At 42.5% G+C, this 25,626-nt stretch overlaps 1 protein-coding gene across 1 annotated transcript in view; it reads left to right on the top strand.

Moving 5' to 3' along the window:
• Window positions 1-25,626, top strand: part of LAMA3 (laminin subunit alpha 3) — a 271,191-nt gene that overhangs the window by 106,610 nt on the left and 138,955 nt on the right. The window contains exons 13-17 of the mRNA XM_058438557.1: window positions 19,760-19,897; window positions 22,442-22,488; window positions 23,762-23,861; window positions 24,547-24,599; window positions 24,827-24,932. Of these exons, the coding sequence (XP_058294540.1) occupies window positions 19,760-19,897; window positions 22,442-22,488; window positions 23,762-23,861; window positions 24,547-24,599; window positions 24,827-24,932 (444 nt within the window). The remainder of the gene's footprint in view (window positions 1-19,759; window positions 19,898-22,441; window positions 22,489-23,761; window positions 23,862-24,546; window positions 24,600-24,826; window positions 24,933-25,626) is intronic.

The following is a 25,626-nucleotide window of genomic DNA, read 5'->3' as shown; positions in this document are numbered from 1 at the left end:
CTATTCTTCCTTAAACCCTGCAAGGAGAAAGGACAGTATAAATTTCAAAGTCCTATAATCTTTACATAACTCAGAGTGTGGAGACTTCAGTCTGACCTTACCAGCAAGCTACCTAGAAATGTAAGCAGCAGACACAGTTACTTTTTAAAGATGCTTGGCTTTGATTAATAGGTTGAGCTTGGGGTCCTTTGTGGGGGGAAAAATGATAGATAATTGGGATTTCACAAATGTGTATGATAGGCCAAACGTAGTGGCTCATGCCTGTAATCCCAGCACTTTGGGAGGCCAAAGTGGGTGGATCACTTCAGGTCAGGAGTTCAAGACCAGCCTGGCCAACATGGTGAAACCCTGTCTCTACTAAAAAAATATAAAAATTAGTCAGGCGTTGTGGTGCATGCCTCTATTTCTGGCTTCTTGGGAGGCTGAGGTGGGAGAATCGCTTGAATCTGAGAGGCAGAGGTTGCAGTGAGCTGAGATCGCACCACTGGACTCCAGCCTGAACATCACAGACTGAGAATCTTCTAAAAAAAAAAACAAAACCACAACCCCCCCCAAAATAAACAAACAAATGTGTATGACAATCTGCCTTTCATTAGAGTTACTCTTTCAAATAAGAATCATCTGATATTCTTCATATGAGTAGTAAAGAAAGCTTCTTGAATTTAAAAGTAAATACAAGGAAAATATTTAAAAACCACCCATATCCCTCTTTTTGAAAATGTTAACATTGAAGTATTGGCCCCGAACAATGATATATACAAAATTCCAAGGCCAAGTCACCGTGTGCAGATTTTCAAAATAAATGTCCAGAGACCTGTTTTATTTTATGACACTCTAGCCTCTCACACTCAAAGGATTATGAAAAGGTTAGGAGAGTGGAGGAGAGATAATCTGGGAAGGGGTGGATATCTATGGAGGAAATTGTTGCTGTGAACTCCTCACTGTTCTTCCTCACCTCAAAATGCATGAGGAATCTCTGATGTGTCTTAGTCCATTTGGTATTGCTATAACAGAATACCTGAGATTGGGTAGTTTGTAAAGAAAAGACGTTTATTTAGTTCACAATTCTGTGGGCTGGGAACTTCAAGAGCATAGTGCCACATCTGGCTGGTTTCTGGTGAGGGCCACATACTGGGGCAAAACATGGTGAAGTGGAGCAGTAAGTGAGCATGTGCAGAGATCACTCCATGAGACAGGACGCAAAAGAGAGAGTCCAGGAAGCCAGACTCACTTTTATAACAACCCACTCTCACAGGAACTAATCCAGTCCTGTGCAAGCAAGAATGCAGTCACTGTCTCAGGAGGGAATTAATCTACTCATGAGGAATCCACCCCCATGACCCAAACACCTCCACTAGGCCTCATCTCCCAACACTGCTGCACTGGCAATGAAACTTTAACATGAATTTTGGCAAGACAAAACACATCCAAACCATAGCATATGGAAAGCCTCAGGAGGGGCAGAGGTGCTTGCAGCCAGACTTTGGCTTGGAAAACCCAAAGGCTAAGAGCTGGATGCTTTTTTGCTTGAGGCAGAGCAGGGAGAGTATTGCCATGTTGGGAATGGCCTATACTTAGTGTGCTGAGGCAAGGGATGTGTAGGTATTTCCCACAGCCAAATGTGGGGGAATCCAGGTGAGTGTCTTGGTTCCTGCCTGATAGGTCTGCTCAGAGACATCAGGAGATCCCACCCAGAGCAGCTGAAGTATTTGTTCAGATGCCTGTTTTATAATAGAGTGTATTAATAGGAAATTTGGGATTCAGTAAGGACAGCGGACCAGGAGACAACTGCTATTGAGAAGATACAGTTCCCAGAGGAGGGGCAGGGCATGCTGTAGGGGCCACATGGAGAAGCGTCAGGGTGGGTTTGGAGGCAGAGGGAGGGGAAGGAACTGTAGACAGAGCACTTCTACAGTAAGGAATGGGCAGGGATAAGCAGGTTTAGGATTGGCTAGTTTGAATATTTCAGTGGGCGCTGGGACATAGGGGCTGCCCCTAGTTGTCTGGTACCTGGCCCTGGGGTGATTAGGGCAGGGAATATCAGAGTGTGAGAGCTGGTAGAGGAGGTGGTGGGGCCATGCTCTGGATTCGTTGGTGTGCATTCCAAAAGCAGCCCTCTGGAGGGTTGTTTACTTCTGTGGGAATTGGCTCACCCTGGGAGGAGCAGTCCCTCCAGGGTCAGCAAGGCCCCAAGATGTCAAAGCATCAAAAACAGAAAAGAAATGGTGAATCCAAAGCCCAGGGGCTGAAGCAGTTGTGGGCTGAGGAGAGAGTCACAAGCAACAGAAATAGAGAGGCTTGCATCCCTGGGGGACAAGGGAATGGCAGGAGAGAGGTGCTCAGCAGACGACCACCAAGAGGCCCTAGACAGCATCCTTGGAAGAAGAGCCAGTTTGAGATTAGCATAGGGCTGGTCCAAGAACAACTGTGTGGGGAAAAACTCTTTCCTCTGTGTTTTTCCTCTACTTTCCTCTACTCTCACACCACAACAACCATCAACACAGAAGAAAACGTCTGTGACCAAATGTGTGGGGATCGCTTCCCATCACCAAGCAGCAGCCACTGGCCAAGTGTCCTCCAATTCAATTCTGACACTGCTTACCTGAAGACAGTGCCAGATCCCACAGGTTGAGGGCTCAGTCCCCAAGACTGCTCCCTCCTTCCCTTACCATCGGTTGCAAGCCTAGGCCTCTGGAAATTCTGAAGAAGCGGCTTCAGGTTGGGGTTCCCACAAACCTCCTTTGGATTCAGTTAATTTGCTGGAGTGGCTCACAGAACTCAGGAGAACACCAAATTACATTTACTGGTTTATTATAAAGGATGTTGCAAAGATACAGATGAAGATACACATAAGACGAGATATGGGGGAAGAGACTGGGAGCTTCCATGCCCTCCCTGGGCACCACCCTCCAGGAACCTCCACATGTTCAGCTATCTGGAAGCTCTCTGAACCTTGTCCTCTTGGGTTTTTAAGGAAGCTTCCTGACATCAGCATTCCTTCCCCCAGGGTATAGACTTGACCCTCTCTGGGGAGAGTCTTAAGACCCACAATCACAAAGGTGGGGGAAGATTAGAGTCCTGAGAGGCCGAGGCGGGCGGATCACGAGGTCAGGAGATCGAGACCACGGTGAAACCCCGTCTCTACTAAAAATACAAAAAAAATTAGCCGGGCGTGGTGGTGGGCGCCTGTAGTCCCAGCTACTCGGAGAGGCTGAGGCGGGAGAATGGCGTGAACCCGGGAGGAGGAGCTTGCAGTGAGCCGAGATCGCGCCACTGCACTCCAGCCTGGGTGACAGAGCAAGACTCTGTCTCAAAAAAAAAAAAGACTGTAACAAGGACTATGGGAGTTACTAGCCAGAAACTGGGCAAAAACCACTATATATCATGACACCACAACAGTTCTTTCCTCTTCCCTCTTCTTCTTCCCCCACCAAGTTGAAGCCAGCTGTGGGGAAAGAATGCCCACTCCCACCCCCAGCCCACTCCTACTACCCACCTCTCCACCTTTCCTGCCTACTGTGGGATTTTGGCCTGAATCAGGTCTGAGCTGGAGGACAGGAGATTTGACTTTAAACTGATTTCTACTTACTTTCTGTTCTCTTACCTAAGAGTGTGCTGACAAACCCTGCCTAGAGTTTTCATCTAGGTGCAGAGTTTTCATCTCTCCTAGATGCAAATTACACTAGGTGCATCTAGAGTTTTCATCTCCTAGGGTTTTCATCTAGGTGCAGGGAGACAGTCACCCACACTACGTAAAATTGAAAAGGGCTGTAGGAGTTAGTTGACAGCAGGAGTTGTGCTTGTTGGATACACTAATTGTCTAACAGTCAGTTGCATCTCCATGTGGCTTCATTTACCATGGCTTCCTTAAAGGGACTCCATGATTTTGATTTGTTTCTAGGGAATTCTATTATTTTTAATATTCTGCTTATATAAATGTAGATTTCTTAAAAAAATACAAACTCTCGACATTATTTTCACAAAAAACCCTATTTTTAAATATATGTTATAATTCTTTGACCTTCAGCAGAGTATTATTCCATGCAGTTAGAATTTGGTTGTGTGGCCATGTATCTGGAGCAAAGGTAAAAACCAAGCAGTTAGGTCCCCACCCCCACAACCTCTGTCAAGTGGAAAAGCACAGCTCCAAAGATGCACACAGAAGGAATCCCATAGGCCCTCTCTCAGCCTAGTCTCCCCCTCCCTTTTAAAAAAATAATTGTTTTAAATTTAGTTATTTGTTTTGCAAGCCAATTGCATGGCAAATTAGAAACATAAAATTAGAAGAGAGGGAAAAGATCATTGAGGTGAAACATTCATGGCAAGGGAGAAAACAGACAGGCAGACATGAAACTTAAGATGTATAGCAGCCTGGGGCCACTGAATGAAGGGCAAACAAGCTAACCCAATTCTGAAGATACTGAGGGTATCACTATTAGATTAAGTAAATGGGCATTTATAGTGATAGCTGTAGGTCATGAAAAAGAGTTAAATTGTGTCTAATATACCTGCTTCATTGGGAAGGAAAGTATAAAATACATTTGAGTAAGAGTACTAGATTAAATAGTTAGAATGTTAATAGTTAAAACGAGTACTAGATGAAATAGTTAACTAGTAGTTAATAGTTTGGTGATTAGAGAGTCAATTATGACTCTTTACAATTTCATGTGACAGAAAACTAGACCTAAACTGTTTAAGGCAAAAATAACTTCTTGGCAGTAATAGAAAAGTACAGGCATATTTGGTTTCAGGAATAGCTTGATCTAGGGGCTTAAAAGATTTTTTTTTTTTTTTAAATCTATAAACTCTGCTATCTTGTATATTGGCTTCATTCTTAGGCCTCAGATGATTGTAAAATGGCAGCCAGAAGCTCTTAGACACACATTATTATGGACTGAATTATGTCCCTAAAAATTCATATGTTGAAGCCCTAACCCCCAATGTGACTGTATTTGGAGTAAGGAAGTAATTAAGGTTTAATGAGGTCATAAGGGTGGAGCCCTGATCTGATAGGACTCATGTCTTTATACGAAGAGACACAAGATAGCTCATTCACTCTTTCTCTCCCTCTACCATGTGAGGACACAGTGAGAAGGTGGCCATCTACAGGCCAGAAAGCAGGCCCTCAGCAGAAACTGAACCAGCCAGCAACTGGATCTTGGACTTCCCAGCCTCCAGAACTGGAGAAATAAACTTCCATTGTTTAAGCCAGCCAGTCTATGGTATTTTGTTATGGCAGCTCAAGGTGACTAATACGTATCCTTCTAGGTTCAAGACTAGGAAAAGAGTATAGTTTCCACCAGGACACATCTGGTTCTGATTGGACCACATGCCAGTTCTGGAATTAGTCCTGTGGCCATGGAATTCAGTGCTCTGATTGGCCAAACCTGAGTCTTCCCCCATATCCACAGAACTAGAAGTGGGGTCAACACCATCTGAACAGCATGAATGGAGCAAGGGAAGAGAGGTTCCCCCATGGCAAAATCAGGGTGCCATAGCCAAGACAGGGTGGCAAAACTATGTGTCAGTAAAATCCTCAGCTCTTTGAAAAAACATAGTTCCCCAAAGTGACCAATCCTAAGAAAGATTGGGAAACCCTGTGAGGTCTAACTGTAGCATTCTTTTCCTTAAGAAACTGACATCTGACGTAAAAAGCTCTTTAATCAGCTACAGTACATGAATATAATGTCATATCTCTTATTTTAAATGGTTGGGGAGCCAGGACTCCTTTTTAAAAATAAGTGTTTATCTTCCCATTGATTTTTTTTTAATTTTTTAAATTTTTAGATGGGATCTCACTATATTGCCCAGGCTGATCTTTAACTCCTGAGCTCAAGTGATTCCCCCACCTCTGCTCCCAAAGTGCTGGGATTATAGGCATGAGCCACCACGCCTGGCCTCATTGATATTTTTGGTAGAGTTGATTTGGACCTCTGCTTCTAAAGGTCTAGCAAACCCTTCTGACCTCACCAGAAGCATGAGAGGGAAAAGACTATCAAGCCTCTCAGAGAGGGACTGGAGGACACCAGCAGGCATGCTTCTGGCCCCGGAGGGTGAAGGTCTGGGGTCAGCCTCTGCTGGATTCTCTGTGGTCTAAAGTCATGGCTCAAGTGAAGGACTAATACATACACATCCAGCCTTGGAGAAGCCTGCCCATGCTTAAGAGCTGTTTTCTGAGCTGTGCAAGAAATTCACTGCCTCGTGTGCTGTCGAGGTGTACCTTGCAGTTTGTTGTTTTGGGTTTGAACCATTCTGGTAAGAGTTTGGGAGGATGCAACATTTTGTCTGTGATGGCCTTCCTTGTCTTGTAACTACCTTTTTTTCTGATAGCTATTGTGATTTTTTTTTTTTTTAGAGGGAATTGATTACTTGACTCACTGAAATTTACAACCAAATCACCATGGCCCACAATGGTGTATCAGCTGGCCCAGTATATTCTAGCCAAAAAGTGTTCTTACAGCTTTGCTCTTTCTTGCTTTAAAAATTTTCAAAATCTGGCCAGGTGTGGTGGCTCAAGCCTGTGATCCCAGCACTTTGGGAGGCCAAGGTTGGCGCACCACCTGAGGTCAGGAGTTCTAGACCAGCCTGGCCAATGTGGTAAAACCCTGTCTCTACTAAAAAATACAAAAATTAGCTGGGCGTGGTGGCACATGCCTATAATCCCAGCTACTCAGGAGGCTGAGGCACAAGAATTGCTTGATCCCGGGAGGCAGAGGTTGCAGTGAGACAAGATTGCACCACTGCACTTCAGCCTGGGCAACAGAGTGAGACTCCGTCTCAAAAAAAAAAATTCAAAATCTTCTTTAAAGAGAATTTTAAAACCCTTCTAAGCTGCTTTTGCCAACCGCAGTCCTGGATTTATGTTTTGCATTAAATTAATTTACTCCAGACTTTCCTAAGTATAATGCAGTGTTTTTTTCATTTTGACTTTGACTCACTGAAGTGCCCTGTGGTTTTCTTTTTTGGGGAATTAATCAAATTATATATATGAGAACAGATTTGAGAACTGTCTATATGTGTATAAAATATATATTTATGTTTGTGGGTTTTTTGACTCTGTCTTCAACCACAGAATACAACTGTTAATTTGGTTATTTAGGGGGTTTACTCTTCCCTCTTTCTCCTCCCCATCCCTGATTTCTGCGTTTGTCTCCTCCTTTTTTTTTTTTTTTTTTTTTTTGAGACGGAGTCTTGCTCTGTCGCCCAGGCTGGAGTGCAGTGGCGCAATCTCGGCTCACTGCAAGCTCCGCCTCCCGGGTTCCCGCCATTCTCCTGCCTCAGCCTCTGTCTCCTCCTTTTTTCCCCTACTCTTCTTCATTTTTTTCTTCCTCTTCCTCTTCCTCTTTTCCTCCTTTCTATTCCCCCTTTCCCCTCCTTTTCTGGAGCAGCTTGCTAGGTAGCAGCTAGTTAGTACTGGGAACAGAGGGTAGGAAGGCAGGAATGCGGAAACGGGTGGTCCTTTCATGACATGAACTGAAGGCACCCAGAAGTGCAGCTTCCCCCAACCCCACCGACGTGACCTGACCCAGGACCCAGAACCATCCCCATTAGAGTCTGATGTAGTCTTTGGGTTGTGGTATCAGGGCTTTCTTTAGAAAAGTCCTATAAATATGTTGTCAGTGAGAGATTAACCTCCTCCTCCCTGTTAACATACTCTCCTGAGTCAGACACCGGCCAGGGGAGGAGGACAAGTGCCCCGCCAACAAGGAATGGTGCCAGGGAAGGTTTTGGCTGTGATGCTCCTGGGAGAGGCTCCCAGGCTTTCCAGGGCAAAACCAGAGACCACTGGGCTGGCAGTGGGAAGCAGCCTGAAGCCAAGTTTTGTGCAGTTTTGCCTTGAACTGGCCCTTCCTTGTAATTCATTTTTATTTAAGAGAACATTGAGGTGATTGGTCAGAAAAGGCTAAAGATTTTCTGTAGATTTAATTCATCCAAAGCCCAGTGCCAGAGAAGCGATAAGTATTGTGGAACTGATGGCTGGCTTTTGGCTTTGACTGAAGATCAAGGTGCCAATCGGCCTTTCTACAAGATCATGGGCAATAAGAGCATCCCTCAAGCACTAAGGAGCTCTGTTTGGCCATCATCTACAAGAATCTATATAGTGTTGCTTCACTCATGAGCTTATTACTGCAGGTGAAGAGGAAGGCATTATTCATGACAATATCTGTCTGATAGCAATGTTGCAAGATACAATGAGATAACACATATCAAGAATTATGCAGGGCTGGACCTGAAGAAGGATTTCAATAGTTACTCATTCTCTCATGTAACAACCAGCTATTTGGCAGGTACTGTGGAACAGGACTACATTTAATCCTGGAAGGCATTCAAGAGCATGACAGACAAGCCCCTGTCCTCTAGGACCTTTGTGATCATTATTTTAAAGACTTTTTTTGGTGATCCTTGTTTTGTATTCTTCTTGAGAGTAAGTTTCTTAAAGCAGAAACAATGAGGAGTAGACAAGAAGTAAAATACTCTGGAAACTCCAAGGGACCTAGAGCAAAACAAAGAGCAGAATTGAAATATTTTTAAAGCCTTATAGTATTTCCAAGAGTGAGAAAAGGGCTGCCAATGCTAGAGTTGGTGTTTGGGATTTGGCAGTTTTTACTAATAGTTGGATTGAAATGAGAAGCGTGTTGCCAGATTAATTCACAATTTTAAAACACTGCAAATGCTTTTAAGTTCAAGTCTTTGTTTTTACCCCCAAAGAGTAACTGGGTCTTCTGGCTCCCCAGACAACCCCTGTGGTCCTAAGGCCAGTGTCTGTGTCACCCACGTTATGCTGTGGAGCTGCCACCACTGCGCTCCAGGCAGCTACCCTAATGCCCGCATGGATGTTTTCCTCTGCATTGACTTTCCTTTAGGGCAGAAATAGCAGAACAAGCCTGCAGTAGCCAGGGTTCTCCAGAGAAACAGAACCAATCGGAGGTGTGTGTGTACGTATGGAGAGAGAGAGAGAGATTTATTTTAAGGAATTGGCTCATGCGATTGTGAGGGCTGACAGGTCTGAAATCTGTAGGTTGGACTGGCAGACCAGAGGCCAAGAAAAGAGTTGATTCTGCAGCTTAAGTCCAAAGACAGTCTGGAGGCACAATTCCTCCCTCTTCTTCAGGGGACATTAGTCTTTTTGTCTTAAGACTTTTAGCTGATTGGATGAGGCCCACCCACATGATGGAGAATAATCTGCTTTATTCAAAGTCTACTGATTTAAATGTTAATCTTGTCTAAAAAATACCTTCACAGGGACATTGAGGCTGGCATTTGACCAAACATCTGGGCATCATAGCCTAGTCAAGTTAACATGTAAAATTACCCAACACTAGTTCTTGCCTCGCCAACTTGGCACTCATATACATTTCTCGAAACAGTACTTAAACGTCAATAAAGAGTATAACAAGACACAATTCTGACTAACATGATACAACTATCCTGTATACAATCGAAAATACACTAACCCTTTCCCCAGAAGAAGAAATAAAGTCCTCGGGTGACGTTCGAGCTTCCCCTTGATATCCTGTAACTTCAATACTGTGGTATTAAGTCAATACATCTTAGGTTGAATGATAAGGAGATGAGAGAGGGAAGAAAACAAAAGATGACTTTCCTTTCATTTTTAGTTGACACATAATAATTATACATATTTATGGGGTACAGAGTGATATTGCCATACATGGATACAGTGTGTAATGATCAAGACAGTAGTTAGCTTATCTATCACCTCGAACATTCATTTCTTTGTTTTGTGAACATTCAAAATCCTCTCTTCTAGTTTTCTGAAAATATACACTAAATTATTGTTAACCACATTCACCCTACAGTATTAGGGAACACTAGAATGTATGCTCATTTAGCTGTAGTTTCATATCCATTAAGCAATCTCTCCCTGTACCCCCTCCTACACTTCCGAGCCTCTGTTAAACATTGTGCTGTTCTCTACTTCTATGAACTCAAATTTTTTAAGCTTCTATATATGAGTGAGAACATGCAGAATTTATCTTTCTGTTCCTGACGTATTTCATTTAATATAATGTCCTTCAGGCTCATCCATGTTGCCATAAGTGACAGGATTTCATTCATTTTTATGGTTAAGTAGTATTCCCCTGTGTATATATACCTCGTTTTCTTTATCCATTCATCTGTTGATGGGCATTTAGGTTGACTTCATATCTTGATTATTGTGAATAATGCTGCAGTGAACATGGGGGTACAGGTCTATTCACAATAGCAAAGACATGGAATCAATCTAGATGCCCATCAACAGTGAACTGGATAAAGGAAATGTGGTACTTATACACCATGGAATAGTATGCAGCCATAAAAAAGAATGAACTCATGTCCTTTGCAGTGACATGGATGCAGCTGAAGGCCATTATCCTAAGTAAATTAACACAAGAGTAGAAAAACCAAATACCATATGTTCTCACTTATAAGTAGGAGCTTAACATTGAGTCCACATGGACATAAAGATGAGAACAATAGACACTGGTGGACACTGGGGACTTCTAGAGGGAGGAGGATGAGAGGTGGGTGAAGGCTGAAAAACTACCTATCAGGTACTATGCTCAGTACCTGGGCGATTTTTTGGTCTCATACACCAAACCTCAGCAACACTCAATTTACCCATATAACTAACAAACCTACATATGTACCCTCTGAACCTAAATTAAAAGTTGAAAAAAAAAGTTACCTGCATTTTAGAGCCTAAAAACTTCCATGGGGGCACAGGTGTCCCTTTGATATACGAATTCCATTTTCTTTGGATAGATACTCAGTAGTGAGATGGCTAGATTGTATGATAGTTCTACTTTTAGTTTTTAAAGAAACCTCCATACTGTTTTCCATAATCTCTGTACCAATTTACATTCCCTCCAATAATGTATAATAGTTTCCTTTTCTTCACATCCTTTCCAGCATTTGCTATTTTTGGTCTTTTTGATGATAGCCATTCTAACGGAGATGATATCTCATTGTGGGTTTGATTTTCATTTCCCTGATGATTAGTGATGTTGAACATTTTTTCGTATACTTGTTGGCCTTTTGTATGTCTTCTTTTTAGAAATGTCTATTTATATCCTTTGCCCACTTTTAAATCACATTATTTTATTTTTTGCTGTTCAGTTGGAAAACAAAGATTTTTGTTTTACATACATATAACATACACATATACAGAAAAAACGTATTCATAACAAAATAGAAAGAAATACTCACTACAATTACAAATACTAATTTCTGTAACAGGTCACATGGTCATAGCTGGTATAAGTTGAGCATCCTAAATGTAAAAATCCAAAATACTCCCACATCCAGAACTTTTTGAGTGCTGACACGATGCTCAAAACAAATACTCATTGGAAAATTTTGGATTTTGCATATTCAAATTTGAGATGCCCAATCAGGTATAATGCAAATATTCCAAAATCTGAAAAAATAAAAAATCTAAAACATGTTTGGTCCCAAGCACTTTGGATAAGGGATACTCAAACTGTATTTGTAACTACCTTCTTCTGCCACCCATTCCATATTCCCTTTGCCCTCAGCAAGCACCTTATGGTTCTTTACCTGGTGAAGTGACACAAATCTTCATTCCTGAAGGGTCTAGGACATCAGTAGTCTTGCCTGAATTGGGTTGTAGTTTTCCATTGACTTTAATCACAAGACATGGTAATACTAAGAGACACCTTAAGTCATTTCCTGTATTCTAGACATATTCTTCCTTACCTCCGTTTTTGAAGAGCAGTTCATTTTCCCCTTGGTAATTAGTGGAACACAATTGCTTCTATCTTCGTCTGTTGATTCAGAGGAATGAGGAAACCAGGTAGCAGTCTTAACTTCCAGTTCCATTGAATGATCGTCACGTCTCCTGGTAGAAGCATTTCTTCCTCTGGAACTAAGACCTCTCGACCACCAGAGCAGAAGGCAGCTGGGATTGGAAGCTAGTTGATCACTAGGGTTTATAGTGAGTGATGCCACTCCCATTTCTACCTCTTGATTCCTGAACTCTTGAATCTTGGCTATCAGAGAAACCATATGTTGTACAATGATTCAGAGCAGATACTGCTTTCTGGAGAACCTTGCCTCAGCCCCGCAAGGTACTGCCACCTAGCTGGCACTGTAACTGAGTTTTCAAAAGGCCACTCCACTGTTGTATTAAGCCACCTGTTCAGTATGGTGGGGAAAGTGGTAAGATTAGTGAATTCCATGACCATGGGCTCACTGCTGCATTCCATTTGTTGTGAAGCAAGTTCTTTGTTCAGAAGCAATGCTATGTTCATACTATGACGTAAATAAAGCATTCTGTAAGTGTACAAATGTAGTTTTGACAGAAGCATTGCATGCAGAGGAGGAATTTCTGTGTCCAAGTAAGTGTCCATTCCAGTAAGACCAAAACACTTCCCTTTCCATGATAGGACAGTCCAAAGTAATTAACCTGCCACCAGGTAGCCAGCTGATTACCCTGGAGAATGGTGCCATATTGAGGACTTGGTGTTGGTCTCTGCTGCTCGCAGACTGGGAACTCAGCTGTGGTGACTGGAAGTACATTTTGCTCAGCCCAGGGATAAACTCCATCCCTGCCCCCATGGCTACTTTGTTGTGAGCCCACTGGACAATGATAGAAGTGGATGGGACAGAGGCTGCCTGGTATCTACAGAACAGATTCTCATGTCTACTTGGGAAGCATTCACATAGGACATGTTTCTTAGCCATTTAGAGGGGGTTTTCACTCAGACCCTTCCCCAGATCTCCCTGTCACCAATTTTCCAATCATGTTCCTTCAAAGTCCCTAGCCATCCAGTCAAAGAATTGGCCGCAGACCATGAATCAATATGTAATTTCACATCTGGCCATTTCTCCTTCCAAGCAAAGTGAACAACCAGCACACTGCTCAAAGTTCTCCCCACCGGGAGGATTCCCCTTCACCACTGTCCTTCAGGATGTCCCAGAAAGGCGCAAATGTGCTGCAGCTGTCCACTTTCAGGTGATGCCTGCATATCTTGCAGTACCTGGTCTAAAACAGGCCTAAGTTTTCTGTTTCTTTGTTAACTGATCACAAGGAACTCACCATAATGCTGTAGATGTGGAATGTAGCAGGAGTGTGGAGTGTGGCATTCTTTGCATAGCTTACTTGTGTAGAGGCTGCTTGGGTCCAATCTTATGTATACCACTTCCATTTGATGACGGAATGCTGCTGTGCTTGCCAAACTTATGGCTTTGTGGGTCAGATAACACCCAGTTCATAATGGTCAGCTCACATCACATAGTGACTTCATGGCCCATGGTTAAGCCTTCTGTCTCTACTAAGACCCAGTAGAAAGTGAAAAGCCGTTTCTCAAAAAAAAGTTATCTGCAGAGGCTGGCTTATATGCAGAGGGTGGCAGGGCTTTGCTCCAAAATCCTAAGGGTCTGCACTGTGATTCACTTATGTGGGCCTGCTGAAGGCTCCAAAAAGCATCCCTATCTGCCACTGACACTTAAAAGCACCATTAGATCTGCTCAGTCATATGCTTTAAGTGGCAGAGCAGCTTACGCAGCAGCCTGGACCTGCTGCAGAGCCTTCCCTTGTTCTGGGACTCACACTACTGGACCCTTAGAAATTTAACTGAGGTAGAAGACTCTGGATTTTTTATTAGATTTAATTTTTACCTCCTGACACCCACATGTCTTACCAATAAGTCTAGAGTAGTTTCTTTTTTTTTATTTTATCTTCATTTATTTTCTCTCCAGTGCTCTTCCTTTCTTTATGTGGGTCCAAGTTTCTGACCTATATCATTTTTCTTTTTTTTTTTTTTAATTTTTTTTTTGCACACAAAACAATAAACATTTTCTAAAAGCACATACAAACAAAAAGATGCATATCAAACATATTAGGAAGGTTGCACATGGGAAGGAGTAGTTTCTACTTCTTGCTCACTAGCTCCACTTAGCATAATGTCATCAATGTAATAGACCGATGTGATGCCTTATAGAAGGGAAAGGTGATCAAGATCCCTGTGACCTAAATTATGACACAGGACCAGAGTTGATAGACCCCTGATGTAGGACAGTGATATAGTTTGGATGTTTGCCCCCTCCAAACCTCGGGTTGAAATCTGATCCCCAATGTTGTAGGTGGGGCCTGGTGGGAGGTGTTTGGGTCATGGGGATGGATCCTTCATGAATGGCTTAGTATTGTCCTCCTGATAGTGGGTGAGATCTCTCTCTGAGTTCACTTGAGATCTGGTTGTTTAAAAGTGTGTGATACCTCCCCCTACCTTGCTTCTGTTCTTGCTATGTGATGTACTGGCTCCCCTTTACCTTCTGCCATGGGTTGTAAGTTCCCTGAGACCCTCACCGGAAGCAGATGCTGGCACCATGCTTCCTGTACAGCTTGCAGAACTATGCCAATTAAATTTCTTTTCTTCATAAATTACGTAGTTCCAGGTATTTCTTTATAGCAACACAAGAATAGCCTAATACAGACAGTGAAAGTATATTGCTGGCCTAGCCAGTTGAAAACAAACTGCTTGTTGGTTTTTACTAAAGGTGTGAAGGAAAAAAGCATTTGCCAGACTAACAGCTGCATTCCAGGTGTCAGGTGATATGTTAATTTCCTCAAGCAATGAAGCCACATCTAGTATAGCAGCTGCAATTGGAGTTGCTACCTGGTTAAGTTTATAATAATCTATTGTCATTATCCAGGATCCATCTATTTTCTGTACAGGCCAAATAGATGAATTGAATGGGCAAGCAGTAGGAATCACCACCCTGCATCTTTCAAATCTTTGATGGTAGCCCTCATCTCTGCAATTCCTGCAGAAATGATGTATTGCTTTTGGTTGTACTATTTTCCTAGGTAGAGGCAGTTCTAATGGCTTCCACTTGACCTTTTCCATCATAATAACTTCCACTCCATAGGTCAGGGAACCGATGTGAAGATTTTGTCAGTTGCTGAGGATGTATATTCCAGTTATGAATTCCAGAACTGGGGAAATAACTACAGGCTGAGTTCAGGAACCCACTGCCCTCATTATAAGATGGACCTGAGTTAAAGCTTCATTGATCACCTGACCCCCATAAACCCATACTGTGACTAGAGGGCCACAGTGACATTTTGGGTCTTCTAGAATTGGTGTCAATTTAGAGCTGATGTCCAATAATAGAAAGAATAGAAAGATCTGATTATTTCCTTTTTGCCAGTGTATAGTCACCTTGGTAAAAGGCCATAGGTCCCTTTGGAAAAGGCTGGGAGAAAGATTTACCTCATAAATGTTTGACAGTGGAGTGGAGTTCTTCCACAATAGTACCTACTCTCCCCTTCATTCAAAGAGTTCTGGGTCTGTAAACCAGCTCAGGTCTGGGAATTGATTGAGGGGACATGACTCTATTTTTATGTTTCAAGTTAGACTTGTTCATTTGACCTACAACTCTTCCACTTCTACAAAGCAAGTCAGAATTTGCTAGACTTCCCATCTGTTTCACTTCCAGGAACACCATGATCAACTAGTCAGCATAGGTCTCTGAGTCAGACTATTTTGACTGCTGTTTCAACTCCATTGTCCATTATGGTAACCATATCCACCTTGCTTTTGGTGGTTTATTGCCACCACTTGGCTGCCGCCAACCTGGGGCCCAATTACCCCTATTGCACTTAGGTTTTCCAATTTGATGGCAGCAGTTTCCACACCCTTGACATCTATTCTCACAGATATTCCTCAAATTGCTGTCTGTCTGTTTAAATTGGAAAAATCATTTAGTTCTTTTGGAGTGTACTGTACCTTCTCATGGGTCATACTTTGTACTTCACCTTTCAGGGCTTACTGGGATTTGAGTCCAGTTATCAGGTGATAAGGAAAGTGGGATGGGGGTGGGTCCTGAAGAGAATCAGTAGGGTCTTCCATGACAGCTCCCTCAGGGGAGGCCATTACAGTTTTCTCGGGCAAAGCAGGGTTAACCTGCTCAAACGTGGGTCGGGGGGTGCAGTTGCTTCTTCTGACAAAGAAGACTCATTGGAATTTAGGGGTTCAGTGTCCCCATCTTCATCATGATCTTCCCATATGTCCCCAAACCAATTTTCAAAGTCCTATTCCTTCCCAATCTATGCCCCCACTTTAACAGCCGATACTCTGCAAGGTTTGGAATTTAACTTGCATTGCAGTTCAGACCTCGCAGGATGAAGATTCTTGGTTTGGTTTTCTGCAGTCTCAGCTCTGAAGCTGTAGGAGATAAGGATTTCTTTCTAGGAAGGCATAGAAACTTTCAGGTAATTTATACTGCATCTGAGTGGGAATTCAAATCCCTCAACTCCGTTTCTTTCCCACTTTGTCCAGCCCAATTAGGAGCAACCAGCCAAGCTCATTATGCCCATTAGTTTGACGGAAATGTTCTGTTATCAAATACGTGGTCACCCAGAGCCTTGCCTATCATAATTATTTGATTAGGAGTATCTAATAGTGATATTTTTGTGTATCTCTATTACCACATCACACCGATGACTATCAGTGCTTTATTCACTATTGGAACTAGAGTCATTAGTGCTTCTAAATCTAGTCATTTAGAGAACCAATTCCAGAAACCCTCAAACCAATTCAGAGAATTTATTCTTAAAATTCTGTTCCTGGCTGGGCATGGTCTTATGCCTATAATTCCAGCACTTTGGGAGGCTAATGTGGGAGAATCACTTGGGGCCAGGAGTTTGAGACCAGCCTGGGCAACATAGTGAGACCCTACCTGTATTTATGAATTTTAAAAAATTCTGGTCCTCTAAGAATACTTCTCTTGGTACCAAAATCTGTATTAGTCAGGGTTCTTTACATAGATAGATAGGTACGTAGATAGATATAGATATAGTGGTACATCTTATCTACTTATCTATGTACATATAATATATATTGTATGAGTGTGTGTGTGTGTGTGTGTGTGTGTGTGTGTGTGTGTGTGTGTGTAGGGATGGGGAGAGGTTTATTTTAAGGACTTGATTCACACAGTTGTAGGGGCTGGTAAGTCCAAAATCTACAAGGTAGGCTAACAGGTTGGAGATGCAGTCAAGAGGTGATTTTGCAGCTTGAGTCCAAAGGCAATCTGTAGGCAGAATTCCTTCTTCCTTGGTGGACATCTGTCTTTTTCTCTTAAGCCCTTCACCTGATTGGATGAGGCCCACTCACATGATGGAAGATAATCTGCTTTACTCAAAGTCTACTGATTTAAATGTTAATCTCATCTAAAAAATACCTTCATAGCACCATCTAGACTAGTGTTTGACCATTTGGCAACATAGTTAGCCAAGTTGACACAAAATTAACCACTGTAGAACCCAAGAACATTTCCTCAGAATTCTACCACTAGGTTGAGACTTAACCTCTGCAGACAGGCCAGCTGGGACTATGGGCCATGAGAGAAGACAGGTGGAAATGGCAGTAGGAGATCTGAGTGTTTGTCCTTTTGTCTGCCAATAGCTAGGGGAGCATTAGGCATGCTTTATATGGAGTGGGTAGTGTCTTGTGGGGGTGCTTTGTGCTATGTCAGTCATTCTCTAGTCTTTCTTCTGGACTTTTAGGTCTTAGAGATCAGGGAATACAGTCAACACCCAGTATCCATGGGGGATTGGTTCCAGGACCATCCATGGACACCAAAAGGCAAGGGTACTCAGGTCTCTGATATAAAATGGCACAGTATTTGCAAATAAACTACACACATCCTCCTATATAAATTAAATTTCTAGATTACTTATAATACATAATGTAAATGCTACATAAATAGTTATATTGCATTATTATTTTATTTGTATTATTTTTGTTATTTTTTAGTTGTGTATTTTTCTGAATATTTTTGATCTGTGTTTGAATGCACAGATCCGGAACCCACAGATATGGAAGGCTAACTATATGTGTTTTTGTATTTACCTCCACCATAACACCTAGCAAGGGTGCTGCTGGAACACAGTAGGCCTTCAATCAATGTCTGCTGGGTGGATGACTGTGAAATAGGAAAGTGAAATGGTAGTAAATTCTCCGGGTCTGCAAGTACTTGTGTCTCTGAACAAGTCACATAGCCTGTTGAAACTCCCAGGTAATTTGTAAGTGAGTTAACTAGCTTAGTTCCCCTCCATCAGTGAGAGTTTCTTTTATGTTTCCGATGACAACACAGGTAAATTCTGTTGTTCACCATCATTTACTAAAAAGCACTTACAGAGAAATTCACCATACATGGGCTGGGCTGTCACAGAGAATGAAAATAACATGGTCTTGTCCCTGTGGGGGCCCCATGTGCCAAGGCTTAGATTCCAAGGCTACCTGTAAATAAATTACCAGAATTGGGGCTTTACCTTATGAATCTTTTCTTTCCTAAGGCTCTAACCAGCATGGAATTTTTGAAACCTTGCAAACAAGGTTGTATCTTTTACTGTGTACACTACACTGGATAAAAATTTGGAAGTCAGATATACTAATTCATTGATTTTCATTAATTCAGTATGGGATAGTGTAAAGAGCACCTCCCCAAGCACTGGGGGACTTGGGTAATTAGAATAATAATGTTGATAAGTGTGAACACTTCCTGAGCATTTTGGCTGTGCGAAGCATCATTCTCAGTGCCTTATTGCTGATGATTCTCTGATGACTTCATAAAGTAGGTGCTATTATCAGCTCCAGTTTACAGAAGAGGAAACTGAGGCTTAAAGAAGCTAAGCAACTAGCCGTGATTGTAGGGCTGTTAAGTGGCACAGCTGGTACTGGAATCCAGATGTGTCTGACTCCAAAGACTAAAGCCCTTTATTAGAGACTAATCCATTGACTTTAAAAATGCCATTTAACTTCTGAACTTCACCATGTAATAATGGGATTCAATGAGATGCTCTCTCTAGTTTCTTTCAGTTCTTAAGATGTAGAGCTCTTCAGCCGGAGAAGTCAGTCAGGTCATTTCCACTGCTCATCCCTCTCCAGAAGAAGGGTTTTTGCAATGCAAATGGGGATGACCTTGTGTAACTCCAGCCCATAGAAGTCTAGTCTCATAGAGGCTAGTAGGGACCTGATCCAGTGGGAAGGGGGCCAAGAGGAGAATGAATGGCCAGCATCTGTTCTCTCCATCCACGCATGTTTATTCATCACTTAGCCAAAGATCATGGTAACAGCTTGGGGGAGGGAGGAAACTAGGATGCCTTTCCTATCCATTTCAATGTTGCCTGCACCATTTTTTCCATGACAACTTAACTACACTAGACATTGAGAAAATAGGTATAAAGAGAGGAGGAAAGAGAAAATCAGGGACAGTTGTAGGCTGATCTGGCCTGGAATGGCTTGCACTTGATATGGAATATCAAGTGGGATATGGAATTAAAGTGGCCCCCCAGTGAGTCACATCCCCCATCAGTTGTTCCCTGCATCCTCCTCCTACAAATACCAGTTTCTGTAGGTGAGTAGAATCCCCAAAACCATCACCCAGCACCTGCAAATCTTGCTGAATATGAAATTCATGACAGCAATACAAACTAGCAGTTATTGAGTGCCCGCTATGATAGGCATTGTCCCAAGCTCTTTTAAGTATTGTCTTATGCAATCCTCACAACAAGTTATCAAATAAAAGTTAGTATCACTTCCATTTAAGGAAGGAGAAACAGGCTTAGAGCAGTTGAGTGGCTTGTTTCAGGTTCCTGATCTCATAAGAAGTGGAGCTGGAACTTGCATTTGGGTCTTTCTGGCTCCACCCTCATGATCTGCTCTGGGACGTGGTTCTTCCCCCTCCTATACCTGCAACCCCCGCCTAAGTCTGATTGAATTCTTTCATCCAGCCTGCTGGTGTTCAGCCCTTGGATCCTACCAGATGCCCTGCAGCTCAGTGACTGGACAGTGTGAATGTCGGCCAGGAGTTACAGGACAGCGGTGTGACAGGTGTCTCTCAGGAGCCTATGATTTCCCCCACTGCCAAGGTAGGAAAGCCAGCAGATTGCTAGAGGGCTAGTTCCTCTCTGAAGTGTGTACAGCCAGCCTCCCAGAGAAGCCTGCAAATCCCCCACAGACTCACCACTGGCCACCCCTACATCCTGCTTTCACAGATCTAGTTTCCCTGGTTCCTCCCCTGTTGAAGTCTGGTTTGAAAACACATATATCATATATGTACCTTCAAAGGAATCCAGAAATGATTTTTTAACTAAAAAGAATGTCAATTTCCATGTGCTATACATGTGAGTTTCCTGGTTCACATGTCAGTTTCCTGTGGATAGCATTGTGGCATAGGTGACTCCTTTGAGTTAAAGGGGCCATTTGTTGTCTTCAGTCCCAAGGCATCATGCCTTCTCTCGCTCCCAGCTTGTAGTGCTAATGCTGGCAGCACTGTAATGTTTCTAATAGATCCGGTTGCCAGCAGGCTTAGCAGGACCTTTGCTGTGTTTCGGGCCTCTCTCCCTGCCCTCCTCTGGCCTTCTGGGGGACCGTGTCATCGTACTTCAGCCCAAGTGTTGGGGAAGGTGGGTGGGATGCACTGGAGTCTATGCAGTTTGTAGAGTGCACTGAGGGGGAGATGAAAACCAAGCCTGCAGCTGTGAGATGTGGTTGGTATTCATCCCTCTGTTGATGTGAGAGATTAAGGGTTGCCCATGTACCATGGCAGAGGGGACAGAAATGAGATGTCCACAAATTTCCCTGAGCTCCCTGGTGTGTGCAGCCAGAGAGCAGATCAGTAGCTCTTGTCAATTTCAGAGGACTCTTGCTACTGTTAAGAGGTATTTGTGGAAGGCTGACCCAGACTATCCATCAGGAGAATGTGGTTTCTCAGACCCCTTCCTGCCCTTTGAAGACAGGACTGACTTCATTTCCCAGAATCTTCCTAACCAGAATCCTCTGGAGACCAGGTTTCCTTGAGGGTGGAAGTTGCAGCAGGCAGTCAGAGGGGGTGCTTGCCTTTCAAAAGACCTGAAGGTCCCTAGGATGCGAGGGCATCCTGCATGGGTCTGCTCACCTCCATGGGCCTCAGGAGTGGAAGGAAGTGCTGTGGCTGCCTGGCAGAGAAGCTGAGCAGCCACAGTCATCCCAGGGCTAGATGGCAATGTTTGTGTCCTGGAGAGGAACCCGAGGCTGGGCCTGGAAAAAAAACAGCTGGAAATTTGTGTTGGGTATTACGGAAAAATGCAGGGAACAGGAGAACATCAGAAGAGAAAGAGAGGACAGGGCAGGGTGGCTTATGCCTGTAATCCCAGCACTTTGGGAGGCTGAGGCGGGAGGATTGCTTGAGGCCAGGAGTTGGGCCTGGGCAACATAATGAGATCCTGTCTCTAGAATTTTTATTTATTTTTTATTTTATTTATTTATTTTTTGAGATGGAGTCTCACTCTGTCCCCCAGGCTGGAGTGCAGTGGCACGATCTCAGCTCACTGCAAGCTCCGCCTCACGGGTTCAAGCGATTCTCCTGCCTCAGCCTCCCGAGTAGCTGGGATTACAGGCGCGTGCCACCATGCCCAGATAATTTTTTGTATTTTTAGTAGAGATGGGGTTTCACCGTGTCAGCCAGGATGATCTTGATCTCCTGACCTTGTGATTTGCCCGCCTTGGCCTCCCAAAGTGCTGGGATTACAGGCGTAAGCCACCACTCCTAGCCTCTAGAAAATATTTTTAAAAATAACCGGGCATGGTGGTGCATGCCTGTCGTTCCAGCTCCTCAGGAGGATGAGGTGAGAGGATCACTTGAGCCCAGGCATCGGAGGCTGCAGTGAGCTATGATCGTGCCACTGCACTCCAACCTGGAAGACAGAGCAAGATCCTGTCTCAAAAAAGAGAGTGAGAGAGAGAATGAGAATCATCAAGGGGAAGCTGAGGCAGACAGAAACAAACAAAGCCAATAGGGTTAGGGAACAATTTATAAAGAAACAAGATCCTATTATGGATTTATTTAAATGATTTGAAAAACCAGACTCAGAACAGACTTACCCAGTTCAAACACTGTGTAATTGTAATACTGAAACATTGCAAGATCCCAATTTATTGAAGAGAGATTATATTTGGTTTGTAGTGTTATACTAAGTCAGGAAAACAAACCAATTGATTTTATAAATAACTTTAGTATGGGTGGGAACAAGGAGGTGTGATAATTAAAGATGTACTTAGAAAGTCTAGAACGTCTTTTAAATGGGCAATTAAAAATCTCTTGGTACAATATTGCCCTCTTCTGGACAATACTAATGATGCTCAAAATTTTAGAATCTTTCCCTAATCTGCTCCTTCATCATCAATTAGAAGTGAACTGTCATGAGTAGACAGGATAGAGATTTGTTCAGTGGCAAAAGAGGTAATTTGGGGATTAAGGACCATAAGTGTCATTCAAGATGCCTATGAATTGCATGCAGACTTTGCCACACATCTATCGAAAATATGAATGTAGATACACTATTTTTGAAAACAAAATGTTTAAAACTTGAAACATCAAAACAAAGAGAAAAACAAACTACCAGATAATTTAAAAATTTCTGAATCATATTCAGGTTCCAGCAGTGCTTGTGACCCAGCTGGTACCATCAACTCCAATTTGGTAAGTAGACTATAAAAGGGTTGCACTTCTAATTATCTCTATTATTTTGATACATATTAAGGACTAACAGTGTGGGCACTTCCAGAAATTAAAATAAGACCCAAGGCTAAATTGCTTAAAGAGGTCATTGTTGTTTTTCAGAGAGCATATGTGATTTTGTGATTTTTTTTTTCAAAAACAAAAGAATAAGATTTAGTTAAACTTGTTACTCTGGAGTCCTAGAGTTTAACTTTTACTGCAGATTTGTAGGTTACTCAGAGGGTGTTGCCTCTGTGGAGCCCTGCATGTAAGTCTGACAAATGTAATTAATAACATTGAGAAAATCAATGGCCAAGGACACGTTAAATAAAGTTGGCTGTATACAAAATAATTACAATTTATTTTATATTATTCCAAGCACAATACCATGGTATTCTGAACATTTTTTTTCTTTTCTTTTCTTTTTTTTTGCTCTTGTCGCCCAGGCTGGAGTGCAGTGCCGCGATCTCAGCTCATTGCAACCTCCGCCTCCTGGGTTCAAGCGATTCTTGTGCCTCAGCCTCCGAGTAGCTGGGATTACAGGCACGCCCCACCACACCTGGCTAATTTTTGTATTTTTAGTAGAGATGGGGTTTCACCATGTTGGCTAGGCTGGTCTTGAACTCCTGACCTCAGGTGATCCGCCTGCCTCGGCCTCCCAAAGTGCTGGGGTTACAGGCGTGAGCTACCGTGCCTATTCTGAACGATTTTCTGAGATAATTTAGAAATTGTCTGTCTTCTTGGCCTCAGAGCCTAGAGATGCTGACTTCCAGGCACAGAATGGATGGAGTGAAAGAGGTTCTGCCATCCTTCCCATAAGCCTTGATGACATTGATGCAAGGCCGTGAATCTTGCATATTACAAAAGCACTCTCAGATAAACAATTCTTTACTGATTTTCAACGTGTTAAATATTCAGACATTATTCTGTTTAAATTGGTGGTCTATGCTGTAACAGTATCAACAGACGTTGACAATGTTATAAATAAGATTGATTTAAAAATTTTCTTTCTCCTTATTTTCCAATTTCTTTTTAACCACAAACGAGGATTACATGTGTAACAAATAAATGAATAAAAATAAACAAAAGCAATTAGCAGACTGTTGAAATCAACCCAGTATTTTTTCCCCCTGGATACACTTAATTACTTTTCATGACCAAAATATATTTCTGTGACAAGTCTTTGCTCATGCACATGTTTGAAAACATGTCTTAATTCCAAGATGTCAAATGTTTGTTTGATTTTCATTCAAAGGGGTATTGCCAATGCAAGCTTCATGTTGAAGGTCCTACTTGTAGCAGCTGCAAATCGTTATACTGGAATCTGGACAAAGAAAACCCCAGTGGATGTTCAGGTAGGTTTCTTATATGTCATAATTTACTATATTGTAATGTTCTCTTAATTTTCTCTGCCTCAGTGACTAAATCCACAAAAGAGCTATTTGTTGAATCACTTCAATTTGACAAGATTCTATGTACTGTTCTGATGTCTTCCCCCCACTTTTGGCAGAACTTCTGCCTTTTTCAAAATCTCAGCAAGGGATTTCTATCCTGTTTCTGTATGTATTTTGTTGTTTGAGAAGGCAACTACTTGATAAATGGTTTTTATTTCCTTGTTTTTATAATCTACTTTTTCTGGTTTAATTTTAATTTTATGCTTATATCGGAGCCAGTGTAAGGACTTAAAAACACCAAGTTAAGGATACTGAATAACCTTGAATAGAGTGTATTTTCATACATGCATATCAGTAGTGACCTTGGCATTGGAATCATTCAAAAATCCCATGATGTTGCTGCTTTTCTCACGAAGTAGCCATAAACTAGCTGTTACTTTTTGTAAATGGATAGTGTGGATTGGTCTGTTCTGCCAGCTTCAGAAAGCAGTCCAATTTTAGGCCTCAGCGATGCAAACTCTCATTCTGTTGAACTGCACTGGCAAGGCCGACTGCACACGTTGTGTTGCAGCTGTGTAGTATTCTCAGAGCCAGGAACTGTCTTTTGTGTCTCCCTTAGTTCAAGGATGCTCTCTTATCTCCACAGAATGCCAGTGCCATAAGGCGGGAACAGTGAGTGGAACTGGAGAGTGTAGGCAGGTAAAGTGGGCTGAGTTTTCATGTGACAACAGCAGAATGCTACAGCAACTGCTTGTGGGGTTTCTGGGGGTGTGTGTTAGTACCTCTGTCATTCTACAGTGCATGGTAATTCCTTCCAGATCCTGGCTACACTGTTTCCTATTATACAATGAGCCAGTTTTCAATCTTGAAGATTAGTGAATTCTGTAATTGTGTCAAATGTTGTCATCTGGCTCACTGTTCTGCAGGGAGATGGTGACTGTCACTGCAAGTCCCATGTGGGTGGCGATTCCTGTGACACCTGTGAAGATGGATATTTTGCTTTGGAAAAGAGCAATTACTTTGGGTGTCAAGGTGAATAAGTCCAGTGGGCCCTGAGCAAAGCACAATGTTGATGGACAAAGATGGTCTGAATAACATTTCTTCTGAGTTTGTCATCTTCATGCAGACTTTCTGACCGAATGGCCCTGAAACATTCTGTCCAGGGAATTTGGCCAAACATTGATTACATTGAAACTAGTAAATTGCAAGTGGAGCTGTTTCTACTTCTCTTCTACCAGCACACTGTGGGTTTAATGATAAGAAACATAACTGGGATGGGAGGGCATCTGTTAGTTTTATAAATAATATCAAGATTTAGTAATTTTAAAGATATATTTTATATTATCAAAAATGCTAGCATCAGATTTTTAGATACAGTGTTGTGTTAAATAATAAAATTGCAGGACAGTTGCTCCCCAAGGCTACTCTTGAATCTCTTGCTCAGCCCCTGGTTATCACATGTTCTTTAGAACAGCACTGTTTCTGAAGCGCATTTACTCCTGGGCTGCTGTCGTCTTTGCATTGGACAACAGCATTTGAGCTGGCCTATAGTAGCCGTGTCCAACTTAGAAGCAGACCTTTGGAAAGACACACCATTTTAATTTTGTTTTTGTTTTTGGTTTTGTGGTTGAATCTGATTTCCAAGTGCAGACACACCATTTTAGTTTAGGAGTTTCCAAGATTTCAAACACCGGCCAGATAGATGTGGCAGAGGAAAGAAGGCAGG

This window comes from Hylobates moloch, unplaced genomic scaffold (assembly GCF_009828535.3).
Source record: "Hylobates moloch isolate HMO894 unplaced genomic scaffold, HMol_V3 SCAFFOLD_5, whole genome shotgun sequence".
In the NCBI taxonomy this organism is placed as follows: domain Eukaryota; kingdom Metazoa; phylum Chordata; class Mammalia; order Primates; family Hylobatidae; genus Hylobates; species Hylobates moloch.
This window is presented reverse-complemented; position numbering and strand designations above follow the sequence as displayed.